Source organism: Papaver somniferum, chromosome 1, assembly GCF_003573695.1.
Source record: "Papaver somniferum cultivar HN1 chromosome 1, ASM357369v1, whole genome shotgun sequence".
NCBI lineage: Eukaryota > Viridiplantae > Streptophyta > Magnoliopsida > Ranunculales > Papaveraceae > Papaver > Papaver somniferum.
In genome coordinates, this window is record NC_039358.1 from 205,207,742 (window position 1) to 205,221,805 (window position 14,064).

General features: G+C 35.1%; 1 protein-coding gene across 1 annotated transcript; it reads left to right on the forward strand.

The window, feature by feature from the left end:
- Nucleotides 1–3,480: 3,480 nt before the first annotated feature.
- On the forward strand, nt 3,481–4,437 carry LOC113335765 (cysteine-rich and transmembrane domain-containing protein WIH1-like). The gene is made up of 3 exons (XM_026581793.1): nt 3,481–3,706; nt 3,842–4,025; nt 4,131–4,437. Exons 1-3 carry the CDS (start codon nt 3,691–3,693, stop codon nt 4,174–4,176), a joined length of 246 nt encoding a protein of 81 aa, XP_026437578.1. The 5' UTR covers nt 3,481–3,690; the 3' UTR covers nt 4,177–4,437.
- The last annotated feature ends 9,627 nt before the right edge of the window (nt 4,438–14,064 follow it).

Consider the following 14,064-nt stretch of genomic DNA (forward strand, 5'->3'; position numbering starts at 1 on the left):
ACCCAAAACATACATAAAAAAGGCAATTGCTATTCTATGGGCGAGGAGAGAATCTTCATTAGCCGCCACCAACTTATCTTCTTTGAAGTATGAGCTTAAATATGTAATTGTAATGAATTACCGATGCCAGACATCCACGATGTTTAAACTTAAATGTTGGTGCGTCTGAAAATGTAATGTCTTCAGTAGCGTGCGGCTTATCATCTTCCACTATAGGAAACCTCCCTAACCCGGGGACGTCGACCTCCTCAATTTGACCGGTAGAGATTAAGTTGTAATCAGCTTCGGTAGATTTTTGTCTCTTGTTGGTCTTTTGGCGACCACTAAACCTCGATATAAACTTGTTCATTCTACGCACAAACATGTTAAATACAATTTCATAATTAAAAGACCAATCCACGAACCATAATAGACATAAATTTAACCGAACAAAATTTCAACATCAAAAAATTCCATAAACATAAATTTAACCAAAAAAATAATTTATCCAATTAACTATATTTATAACTATTTATAATTAACAAAAAATTCAATTAAAATACGAAACTAAATTAACAAAAAGATAAATTAAATTAAATCACGTAACTAAATTAACAAAAAATAATTATCCAATTAACTATATTTATAACTATTTATAATTAACAAAAAAATAAATTAAATTACGAAATTAAATTAACAAAAAAATATATTAAATTAAATCACGTAACTAAATTAACAAAAAAAAATTATCCAATTATTAATATTTATAACTATTAAATAAAACAAAAAATTAAATTAAATTACGAAACAGTAACAAAAGTAATAACATTAACATTAACATACTATTGGATTAAGATGTGATTAACCCAATTTTAATAAGATTTGATTAACCCAATATGAATATCCAATTAGTAATAAAGTCTGATTCAATTTTCAACGTAAAAACCCTAAATAAATTCGAACAAAAAATACAATACATGATATTATTATTACACAAATTGAATAAAGAAAGTAGAAAATACATACCTTATAATGGAGTTTTTAGGGTTTTTGTGGAGTTTTTAGGGTATTTGTACGGTTGGTAGATGGGAATGGAGAAGAAGAATATGAACTGAAGAGGAGCGGTGAAGCAAAGAAGAATATGAACTGTGTAAGAATATGAACTGTGAAGGAATATGAAGTGAGAAGAAGAAGGCTCGTGTAGAAGAGATGGGTTGTGGTTGGGAAGGAGAGGCGGTATTGGTGGAAGGGGCGGTTCATTAAGATTACGCCCGATTTGATCAGACGGACAGGAAGAGTACGCCATAACCCTGAACCCTAATGAAAACAGTGGGACGGAAATTTTTGTTACGCCCGTCTCAGGCGTAATAATATTTTACGCCTGACAAATTCATCACGCGGACAGAAGATGTCCGTCCGTTCAATTCATCACGCGGACACCAGATGTTCGCCCATCTGATCTCACACGTGCTGTGTGACCGTGTTTAACTCGGGCGGAATTTAGTTTTACGTTTCTTCGAGCGGTCATTTGGAATCCGTCTGATCAACGGGCGGAATTTAAGATTCCGCCCCTTACCAAACGTAATTTATATTTACGCTCGATAACAAACGTGATTTATATTTACGCCCGTTTGAAACGTAATTTATAATTCCGCGCAGAAATGAAACGTAACTAAGAAATCCGCCCGTCTTCATGCGTAAAATTGTTTTACGCGCGACCAAATTTGGTCTTCTCCCCATAACGTCACAATACAGATTAAACTCATATTTAGTCTTTTTTTTTGGTCTTTGATCTTTGAGTTTAGTCGTACCATTGCAGTCGCTCTAAGCCTTTTTTTGCTATCTAACACCCTAAAAATATTTTACCTCCTCTTAATAGAGTAGAGTTTCTGGCTCCCCTCTGCCTATAGGTCGATAATCCTTGGTAGTTTCAATATGATCGTTTTTAGGAATGGAAGTGATCAAAAATTGCATTATTATCATGCGGATCGCGTTTCATCCACACACATCCTGACACTCGCTCTAGCCTTTATCGTTTAATGCCATCTTAGAAGTTCATGGGCCTGACGAATTGAAAACTCGGGCTTCTAAACTTCATACATACCCAAGTGATGTAAGACTATTTCCTTTCTCAAAAGATTACATGATCAGGCTACGAGTATTTTTGGCAGACGTCAATCATGCGTCCCCAGTTAATTTGTGGTCGGTAGAAAAATATCTAAACACGTCTGATGACTAATACATATTAATCCACTCAAGTTACACACATGTAATTACCACACCGTCATAGTTTCGTAAATGTCAAATGCAAGAGTCAGCTAAACACATAGTTCCTCAAACACTAGAAATACGTAGCATATTTTTATATTAGCAAATGGTGTATGAGCTTCTCACCGTGATTAGTTTCGTATTTAGGAATATCTACTTTATTAGTATTAGTTTTACATGCATTACAGGTTTTGTTTTTCATAATTAATCAATGACGAACCAATAATCATCATTAGAGAAAGGATACTATAAGCTAATTAATCTAATGGCATTATCATCAGTAGTTAAGCACTCTAACTTCATTGATTTGATTAATTTAATGGTGGTTAGATAATTGGGTCCTAATATCGACCTATTAGCTAGCATTATCTCTAACAATAGGGAAGACGAGCTAGTTAGAGACGAACATCCAAAAATCGGCCCCTCAATGAACGAGTCAATGTCCCTATTCTAGAAGGCCCTAGCTTTGCTCCTCCTTGGGACTGCGGCCCTGCTTTCATTTTTAGAGGAACCCGCAACCAAGGGCGGTACTGTAGTAGTAAATGCAATAAAAACTCTTTATTATTAAGGAAGTGGAAGGTTCCTTAAATTTGATCATGTCATGTGAAATCAGATTGGGGATGTTCTGTTCTGTTCCCACTGGAAGAAGTTTCCAAAAAATCAAAAGTAATCCGATCCTAATCCAACTGTTGTAAAGATGGATAAAACAGAATCAGATACTTGCATGCCGGCCTTCTTTTATGTCATGCAAAGAGAAAAAGCAGTAGAAGAAGAATATGACGTTCCATCTAAATTTCAAACCGTAAAGAAAGAAAGAAAGAAAGAAAAGATAAAACAACAACAGCCCACTTATAATTATTCGAGTCTAAAGTTATTATCATTTTAACTTTTCCATGTTTCCTCTCTTTCAACGCATTCATTTCCAAAGCTTACCCAAAACATCGAAATCATATCTTCTTCTTAGCTAAAATGAAATGGAAACTTCTACGTGTCAAATGTGCACAAGTTTTCACTCCAGTCAAGCCAGGCAAACCGGCAATTTTTACACGTATGGCAACAACTCAAAAACAAACATTACACGAAACGAATTAAATAGAGAAGGGTTTGCTGTCCCAGAATTTGTCTCACCTTCCTCTTTGTTTTTCTTTTATATTCGTCCAGTCTCTCTACGCGTTTTTACCGTATTCTGCATTTTTCCTTCCCTTGGAAGTATCACTTTCTTTCTTTTTATATATATGTATATATATAACACACAGGCTAGGCTTTCGGTAAAGTAAACAAGTACAACCACTCCAATACAATCAAATCACACTTATAAAAGCTAATTCTTTTACTAAACGATTTATACATACCACACCCTTATCCTTAAGAAGAACAAGTTTGATCGTGTATTTGTGTTTCTCTTCTTCTGCTTCGTCAACTTGTGTATTTTTCTTTAAGATTATGGCTCAATCTCAAGGTTAGAATATAATTTCTTTTCTAGTATCTCTTCAATTTCACCATGATGATCTTAGTTTTCAATTTAGAATATTGAGTATGATTAGTTCTTGTTTAGTGTAGAGTTTGATTAATTTTCTTTTGATGTAATTAATAGCTGCATACCCTCCTCAATCCTACCCACCAGCACCAGCTGTAGAGGGATACCCACCACCTGGTGCCTATGCTGCACCACCTCCGGCTGGATACCCAGGCGCTGAGTATGCCGGTCAGCAACAATCTCAAGCACCCGGAGCAACTACTGACAGAGGTGACAAAGGTGACGGATTCTGGAAAGGATGGTAAGTGGCACGATTCCTTTTATTATTGCTTTGTCCTAATCCATTAATCAACTATTAGTCTTTTTATTAGTCAGGTTTGCTAATTAATTTTGGTTGAAATTGCAGTTGTGCTGCTCTTTGCTGTTGTTGTGTGTTGGATGCTTGCTTTTAATCAAGGGATTTCCTCCTCATACCAGAAACATCTTCTTCTCCGTCATGCTGATTAAGTTTTATGAGATTGTGGAGTGATTATGGCTTTAGTTTTCTTGATTTGTTTCTAGATCCATCCATACTCTATCCTTGGATGTTGATATTTGCTTTGTTTTTGCCACGCAATATATTTCCGTGTGTAATTAAAGATGGATCGGATGACGTTTACTTATATGTAGATTAATTTATTGAATTTAAGTTCAACACTGGCTCATTTCTTAAATATGAATTTCAAGGAGTCCATGAAATACATTACCATGAACATTAGTACATTTACCATCAGAGAAAAATTGATGGAAAAAACATTTTAGTGAAAGGTGGGGATCGATGTGATCATGATTAGGGAGAGGAATATCATATGCTAATAGCATTTTCAATAATGAAGCCCTCTGTCTCTGATATGAATATAATGGTACCGGTGGTTAAACACTTGGGTCCTAAAACTAAAATAGCTTCTGATATTCACCTACTTAAAATTTTAATTAATATAGGATAGTTTGACCGGGAGTTTGCTACATCCGGCGGGCCAATGTGTATATTGCCTCCTCTATGAGTTAATTGGGATTATCCGGAACCAGTCCCATAATGGAAAGGGAAAATTAGGCTAAGGTCCAACTCATGAATAACCCATAATATAAGGTCTTTAATTAAAAAAAGTTTAAATCTAGATCCCAAATTATTAAAAGATCTTGATACTCTTATGTATAGAAACCTGATTTGAGACATACTCATTTTTTTCGAGGCATACTCATCCATTATATTATCTAGGGTGGATTTATAAGGAGTATCTAAAGGTAGTGTAATTACCTATATATCCCAAAATAATTTCAATTTGTCATAGTTCCCTTATCCTCGAAAACCTAAAATTAAAAATCAAAATAAACTTTAAACTTAAACATTTAGGACTCCAATTCAACAAAGAAATTAATCAAACAAAGGAAACACGAATCGAAGTGAGCGACGTTGGAATGCGAAATCCAAATCTCAATTGCTCTTAGATGTATTTTAGAATGTATGCGTAACAAACCCATCTTGTTTTTGATTGATTTTATTTTGTTTGATCGGTAGAATATGATTTCAAAGATGAAATTAGGGTTTTCAGAAGATCAGTTCGGCTGATCTTGCAGTATCAATTTTGAGCCGAACTTAGTGTATGATTTAGAGAAACACTATGTTCGGCTAATGCGATTTTACAATCTTTTCAGCCGAACCTCAATTTTCCAGCCGAACCTCAATTTTCCAGCCGAACCTCAATTTTTCAAGCCGAACCTAGTGGATGATTCAGTTTCTGAGTGAAGTTCGGCTGATAACTTTTGAGCCGAACCTCTGTTTTTTGAAATTATACCTAGGTTCGGCTGACAAGTTATCAGCCGAACCTAGGTATAATTTCAAAAAAACAGAGGTTCGGCTCAAAAGTTATCAGCCGAACTGTTCATCTGGTCAGCAGATCTGGGTTTTAAAAAGTCAATTTTTTGGCAGATTCAACTTATAAAAGGAAATTAAACCTCGATAGAAGTTTACCTCTGATTTGAACCACACATTTTGGTCACTTCTAATCACTAAAATCTCAAAAGTCAAAACCCAAGCTTTTTTTCTTCACTTCTTCTTCTTCCTCTCAAAAATCCCAACCCTCTCACATAAATTTGATTTTTCTACTAATTCACCACTAATAATTTAATGTTTAATCAATCCTTAAAATTCATAATTAATCAATTCTAATCATAATCATTTACACTAATTATATAAGGGTGATTATGCCATTATCAAAAATGCTGGATGAGGGGTGATGTTGTTTTTTATTTAGTGACCCTATTTTGACATTATCTAGTATGCCTCAAAAAAATCTAGTATGCCTCAAAATAGGTTTCTATGTATATTGTCAAGCCCATAATTACATAAAATTTAAATTTAGGCCCAAAATTATTAAAATATTACTCCCTCCGTTCCGATTTACTTGACGTTGTAGAGTTTTTCACGGAGATTAAGAAATATCAGAGAGAGTAAAATCTTTCCAAGTTTACCCATATTAATTCTTCTTAAAGATTTAGATGGCCTAGTTTTTAGTTTCTAGATTTTAGGGAAAGTTATCAATCCCGTAGTATTTTACTTGGGATGTATTACCAAATTCTCTATCATTTTGGAACACAATAAAAAATTAGAGTAATTTAAAGTTAGATTACTGATTTCAATAAAAATAATAATATTGTGTAATTCCAAAGCAAGGGAAAATTAGTGAGAATATGAGAAAAATACCAAAACTATCGTCTATTTTGGAACATAGAAAAAACCCTAAAACATCAAGTAAAATGGAACGGAGGGAGTATGTGATGATGTTCCAACCACCTCCGACCACCACAGCCACCGCCAACCACCTCAGACCGCCACCGCCACCACCAACCACCGCCAACCACCTCCAACCACCACCGTCAAACCACCTCCGACCACCCCCGCCAGTCAAACCACCGATCACCACCGCCGACCAACTCCGGCCACCGCTGCCCGCCTCCACTGATAACCACCGCCCCGCCAGCCACCTCCCGCCACCACTTCCGACCACCACCAACATATGGATGTGTACACAAAAGTTACACATGCATATGACATGTGTATCCGGAAGTTACACATCATATAAAATGTGCAACGCAAAGCTATACTTGTACATAGATGTGTACTCTGAAGTTAGACATGTGTAAGCAGAAGTTACACATGTGTATGGCGTGTGTATCTACAAGTTACACATCCATATGCGTGTGTAACCTTTTATTACACATGTTATATGTAAGGTTATCTACAAGTTATTCATCATAAACTACATGTATTACTTTGATTTTCATTTACAATAATTTGTCCGTTCATCAATTGCTACAATTATAGTAATTGGTTGTTTGAACACAATAAACGAATAAAAACACGAGATATGGAAAGAGAAATCCTAGAAACAATCCACTATTATCCTATAATAGAAACGTTTCCTTCCTTTTTTGTCTTTCTTGATTCCAATATATTTGCACATCTGCAAACAAGAATAAACATCCATGAAATTAGGTTGGATGGACAAAAAATAGAGAAACAAAAATATAGAATAATTGCAAAAGTAGCTATCAAACTGGTGTGATGCTAGTGACAAGGGAGTTAGCAACAGGTCAGTTTCAATAAAAACTAAAAATATTTAGTACCTCAAGTTCAATGAAGGGGTTATGATTAGTTGTTTTGTCTTCCAATGTGCTTTGGCTCAAGGACTGCAGTATTGTAAGCCTTAACACGTTCTAGAAATGCAACTGGTACTTCTTTTCCGACAGATTCGACTGTGACAGCGCAGTAGGCTACAAAATTCTGAAAACATAAGAATTGAACATGATTAAAGAGATATACCAATCGAAAATTTAAGGAGGGTAGTGAATACTTATATTATATGAGTACATTACACTTATATATCATTTGACAGATGCTCACGAGAGCCTTGCAGAGATCTCAGCTCGTACTTACTAGTGTGACTTTCGGTTACACATGCATTTTACTAGTGTAACTTTATGTTACACATGTATCAGACTAGAGTTACTAAGGGTAGATACATATGGCATATGTCATTTTTCATAAACTTGCAATCCTAACTTACCTAAAGCAGAGTGAGTTTTTTGGCTCAGTCAAGAGCAAAACATCGAATACGTACATACACTAAGAGAGGGTAACTGAGCACGAAGAAATGGATACAGTTAATTTAGCCAAGTGTGATGTGTTGCTTTGCTGTTACCTTGGTTAGACACGTATACTGCAACACGAACTCAACTATTTTTATCACACCTTAAAGATATGTGCAAGTTTTTGGTGCAGGGCCATCGAATCAACTAATTAAGTCAAATAAACATGCTACAAAACGGACGTATTCATAGCAAGATAACACTGAAAAGATGAAGTTACCTGGAAATAACAAGTTACCCTCTAACCAGTGAAATCAACTCTAAATAGAGCTCGTACGTATAAGCACGTGCATAAAAAATCTACCAAAATCACTTGAAACCAAAACAAAAACGTTCCTTAGATTCACAATCTTAGAATTTAAATTGTATGCAATTATCAGTTCATAGTTTAATGGAAGTTAAACAAAAAATTGACTATACTTACATTGTCCTGCACCACCACTGGATCCAAATCCTCCTCTAAAACCTGCACCTGCACCTCCACCACCAACACCTCCTACAATCACAAACTCAATAGGATAGTTACAACACTTTGCAATTTCACCTCATAAAATCACAAACTCAATCTGAAGGCATCTACTTAATTTTTGCATCTAACTAATAAACAAAACTTCTCATCATTTCTGGTTCACTCAAACTTTTACACATCCAATTAGCATGTGTAACTCGCAGTTACACATCCAATTAGCATGTGTAACTCGCAGTTACACATATAATTAGCATGTGTAAGTAGTATCTACACATCCAATTATAATTGCGTACTCGTAAATTCTGAAGGCATCATACTAAAAGATAATAGTTTATAAGCGTTAACAACAAGTTGATCATTTCTGTTGTTTCACTAGTTTCTCCTACACTTACTTAAACAAATGCTAAAAGCTATTTGGCATTTGAAACCAATAAATAGTTGACTTGAGGAACCAGTATCAACTTACTATTGTTCATACATGTTCTAGCAAGATCATGAGTACCAACATATAAAAAAAAAACAATACAAGCAGAATGTAAAGTAGATCCAACTTACAGTGTCCAGTACAGCTCCAGCATCCATAGCAAACCTCTCAACTTCATACCAAAACACTACCACTAACTCCAAATCCGAATTACCCTCCAAACCTGATGCACTACCACCACTGCCTCCTTATCCTCCTCCAAAAACCTGCACCTGCACCTCCACCATCAACACCAACACAAATTCTTTAACCAAACAACATATTTGTAGGCCAAGACTCAAGATAAGCAAACTAAAATCGAACCAGAATGAAAAGAATGCAAGATTAATGGAAAGAATGCAACATTTTCAAGTAAATAGTCGAACAAAGAGATTCTGACTATCGTCTGAGAGTGATTTAAATGATTCTGTGAAAAAAAAATACACATTCAGTCAGTATGTGTAAATAAAAGTTACACATCTAATTATCATGTGTAACTAGAAATTACACATATATTTATCATGTGTAACTAGAAGTTACACATCCACTTTAGCTTGTGTAACTAGAAGATACACAACAATATGAATATTTCAGTATAATTGTGGTTACCAAGGAATCTTGTTTCCATGCGGTTCCTCTTAGATTTACCGATGCCATTGAACTTCCCTCTGCAAATAAGAGATAAGTCAAGTTAAAGATCATCATTACTTCACATATCAATTTGTTTACTTTACAGTCAAACCACCTACATATCTTTTTGAATGTGAGAATTGAGAAATTATTTCAGAACTTCAATAATACACATATTTCAAAAAACAAACCTATAAAACACTAAAACAAATCATACTTTCAAATCCTATTCACATTAAAAAAAAAAGTGCACACATATTTTATCTTCCTACTCTACAAGTTTTATCCATCAATCACATGAACCTTAAATAGGTTCAAAGAAAATTATCTAATTTCACTGAGTTTCTGTCAAAATCGTTGTTGAAATTGCTTAGATTCAACCGTACGCTTACAGGTATCTTCATTGATTAATATTTCATCTTCAGGGAAGGATTGAACTTCAAACAATCTTCCAAGAAGAAAATCCACCAAAGATGAGCTCAAATCAGTTCGAAAATCAAATTAAATGAAATTCGTATCAAATAAATGGGTAAGACAGATAATGATTCACAAATTTCGAATCTGAAAATCGATTTTCGATCAAGATAAGAGATTAAAAGATAGATTGTTTTTCTTTCAAGAACCCTAGAAATTTTTCTCTCAAAAGTAAAATTGAGGTGAAACTATAACAGATCTATAACTCTGCTTATGATTTCAGTAACAGATTTGAACTGAAATCAAACTATTAAAGTTTCTCAAATGATTTTGTAAAAAATAAAAAACGAAATCTAAGAATTAAATCAACCGATTGAACTGAAACGCTACCTGTTTATTTGATTTTCTAGGAGAATCTTCAGATTAAGTTGCTGTTGATGATGATTATCACTCATTTTCTATTGATTTTCACTGAATCTCCGACGAACAAGAGGTGTTTATGTCGAATTTATGTTTATATAATCAAGATCTTTGGTTGTAAAGCTTAGATCTAGGTTTTGAAATCATTTTCTAAATGAATACTTCGCTTAGAAATCGTCTCTTCTAGTTCTGTTTCTTCATCTAAGAGAGAGCCAAAGAAAATGAGAGAGAGAAAGTGAAAACGAAAATGAAAATGAAACTGAAAAGATAATCTCTAGGTAGTTTTATCACATATTTATACTAAAGGGCTATTTTGGTATTACTAACTTCCTCCAAACCCTAAACTTTATTACCAAGCCCTGAATTCTAAAGTTCTGGGCCTAGAAATATCAAAAACTGAAAGTATGGAGTTGATAATGAAGGATCCATTTAGTGGGGCTTCTATATATTGAACCCATATAGTAGGGGGTTCTGGAATTGTGATGCTTGGGGCTTGGGTAGAAACAGGTGATATTTTAGTAGGTAAATTAACGCCTCAAAGGAAACTTGTCTAAAATTACCTATAGGTAGCAGAGGTCGAGTTATTGATGTGATATGGATCCAGAAAAAGGGGGTTCTAGTGATAATCCAGAAATGATTCGTGTATATATTTCACAGAAACGTGAAATAAAAGTAGGGGATAAAGTTGCTGGAAGGTATGGGAATAAAGGTATCATTTCCAAAAAAAATCCTAGACAAGATGTTTCGTATTTACAAGACGGAACGCCTGTTGATATGGTCTTCAATCCATTAGGAGTACCTTCACGAATGAATGTAGGAAAAATATTTGAATGCTCGCTCGGGTTAGCGGGGGATCTGCTAGACATGCATTATCGAATAACACCCTTTGATGAGAGATATGGGCAAGAGGCTTCTAGAAAACTCATGTTTTTTGAATTATATGAAGTCAGTAAGCAAACAGCGAATCCGTGGGTATTTGAACACGAGTATCCGGGAAAAAGCAGAATATTTGATGGAAGAACGGGAGATCCTTTTGAACAACCCGTTATAATAGAAAAATCCTATATCCTAAAATTCATGGACGTTCCAGCGGGCATTATGCACTTGTTACACAACAACCCCTTAGGGGAAGGGGTAAGCAAGGGGGCCAACGGGTAGGAGAAATGGAAGTTTGGGCTCTAGAGGGGTTTGGCGTTGCTCACATTTTACAAGAGATGCTTACTTATAAATTTGATCATATTAGAGCTCGTCAGGAAGTACTTGGTATTACGATCATTGGAGGAACAATACCTAAACCTGAGGATGCTCCAGAATCCTTTCGATTGCTCGTTCGATAACTACGATCTTTGGCTATGGAATTGAATCATTTCCTTGTATCTGAGAAGAACTTCCATATTCAAAGGAAGGAAGCTTGATCGGAATGAATCAGAATTTTTCTTCTATGATCGACCGGTATAAACATCAACACCTTCGAATTGGATCAGTTTCTCCTGAACAAATAAGCGCTTGAGCCAAAAATATACTACCCAACGGAGAGGTTGTTGGAGAGGTGACAAAACCTTATACTTTTCATTATAAAACCAATAAGCCGGAAAAAGATGGATTGTTTTGTGAAAGAATTTTTGGGCCTATAAAAAGTGGAATTTGTGCATGTGGATACTATCGAGTAATCGGAGATGAAAAAGAAGACCCGAAATTTTGTGAATAATGCGGAGTCGAGTTTGTTGATTCTCGGATATAGAGATATCAAATGGGATACATCAAATTGGCATGCCCAGTAACTCATGTGTGGTACTTGAAACGTCTTCCTAGTTATATCGCGAATCTTTTAGATAAACTTCTTAAAGATTTAGAAGGCCTAGTATACTGCGACGTGTGATTTGATCAAAATTCTTATTTTACAGATTGGGACTAAGAAACTGTCATCCTATTCACTCCGATTGGGATGCCCTTACTCTGACATGTCTCGTGGTAGGCGTAACATGAAGCTCAGAATTATGGATGTATTTAATAATCCAAAAAAGGGAATTGATCTATGATCGATTCCGTAATAGAAAAATAGGAATTGCTAGTTGTACCTCGTGAAAAAGACTTCTTTCGTGGAATTAGCCATTCCATTTCTTTTAGAAAGAAAATATGTTATAGTAAACAAATATGACATGGTTACAAGGGCCTATTCATCGCGTATAGGCTTTAAGGGCATCATGTCATAAACCGTCGAGGTTAATTAGGGGCCTAAAAGATCGAATGGAATGATAAATAGACAAGTAAATCCCTTATGAGTTCCAAGGTATTCTTTAAAAAGGGATTTGACATTCGATAGGAGGTAAACTACTCAATAATTTCACATTTCATTTCATTGAAATGTTGGTTGGTTCTGATTGGGAACTTGAGTAAGGAGTAGAACGTTGGGGGTTTTCTATAAAAAAAATTTAAACGAGAACCCCTTATTTGATGTAACTACTTGAGCCGGATGAGAAGAAACCCTCGCGTCCGATTTTTAAGGGGGGAATCCTATACTATAAAGGAACCTATCCAAATTTTTCTTTTGCTAGGACCGTAGCTAAGAAACTTACTTTCTTACTATTACGAGGTTTATTCGAATATGAAATCCAATCTTGGAAATACAGCATCCCGCTTTTTTTTACTACTCAAGGCTTCGATACATTCCGAAATAGAGAAATCTCTATTGGAGCAAGTGCTATCAGAGAACAATTAACCGATCTGGATTTGCGGCTTATTATAGATTGTTCATCGGTAGAATGGAAAGAATTAGGGGAAGAAGGGCCCACGGGTAATGAATGGGAAGATAGAAAAATTGGAAGAAGAAAGGATTTTTTGGTTAGACAGCAGTTAGGATCAGGTCATGAGTCATGACTGATGACAAAGCTACTGGAAAATCCAAGGTCACTTAACAACCAGCTCATGTATTTGACCATTTATGCCAAAAATAAATAAAATGAATATGATTCACGGGTTAACTATTTTCAACGGGAATCATTAAGAATCAAAAGAAAAATCAAACACATCCTGAATTAAAATTCACGTTTGACTAATTAAACCAAACTGCCAAGACCAAAGACCATCCGGTCCCTGGAGTTAGTAGCTTGAAAAGAAGATGGCTTTAAGCATGAAAGTGATTGCCATCTCGCCTTGTTCATTCCGTCATCCATCCGACTATTCTTTAGTCATCTGATTGGACCACTTGGTCTGGTCTTGTCTGGTCCATAACCTCCTCCTAAACCAATATAGCTTTCTTGAAATGGAGTTCTAACATGGAGAGGGCAGGTTCCCCACAACAACTTTGTTTTTTCACTTTCATGTCTCTTTATTTAATCCTTACTGCAACAAACACACTTTGATGCTTATCGCTTTAGAATAAGGTAGTATAATCCACTTGGAAATGAAAAAGATAAGAGAAGAAACAGAATCATATACTCTCATTACTTTAATTAACCTGCACTAATAATACGATTAATGCCAAGAAAGTGTCCAATCTAATTATCAAAAAAATATAAATTAAAATCAACGACCTTGCAGAAAAATATAAACAATTTTAAGAGATGGACATTTTATAATACAGTAAGTTAAGCATATATGTGTTGTCTATTAATTAGAGTCCAAAGTTAGGTCACCCGTCTCTCTATGTGATGTCAGATGATACCTTTGTCACGCCTAACCAATATTTTCAACCACAAAATTGTCTTTAAGAAACAGTGTCTGACTAAGATTACAATGTCATTCAGATCATATATT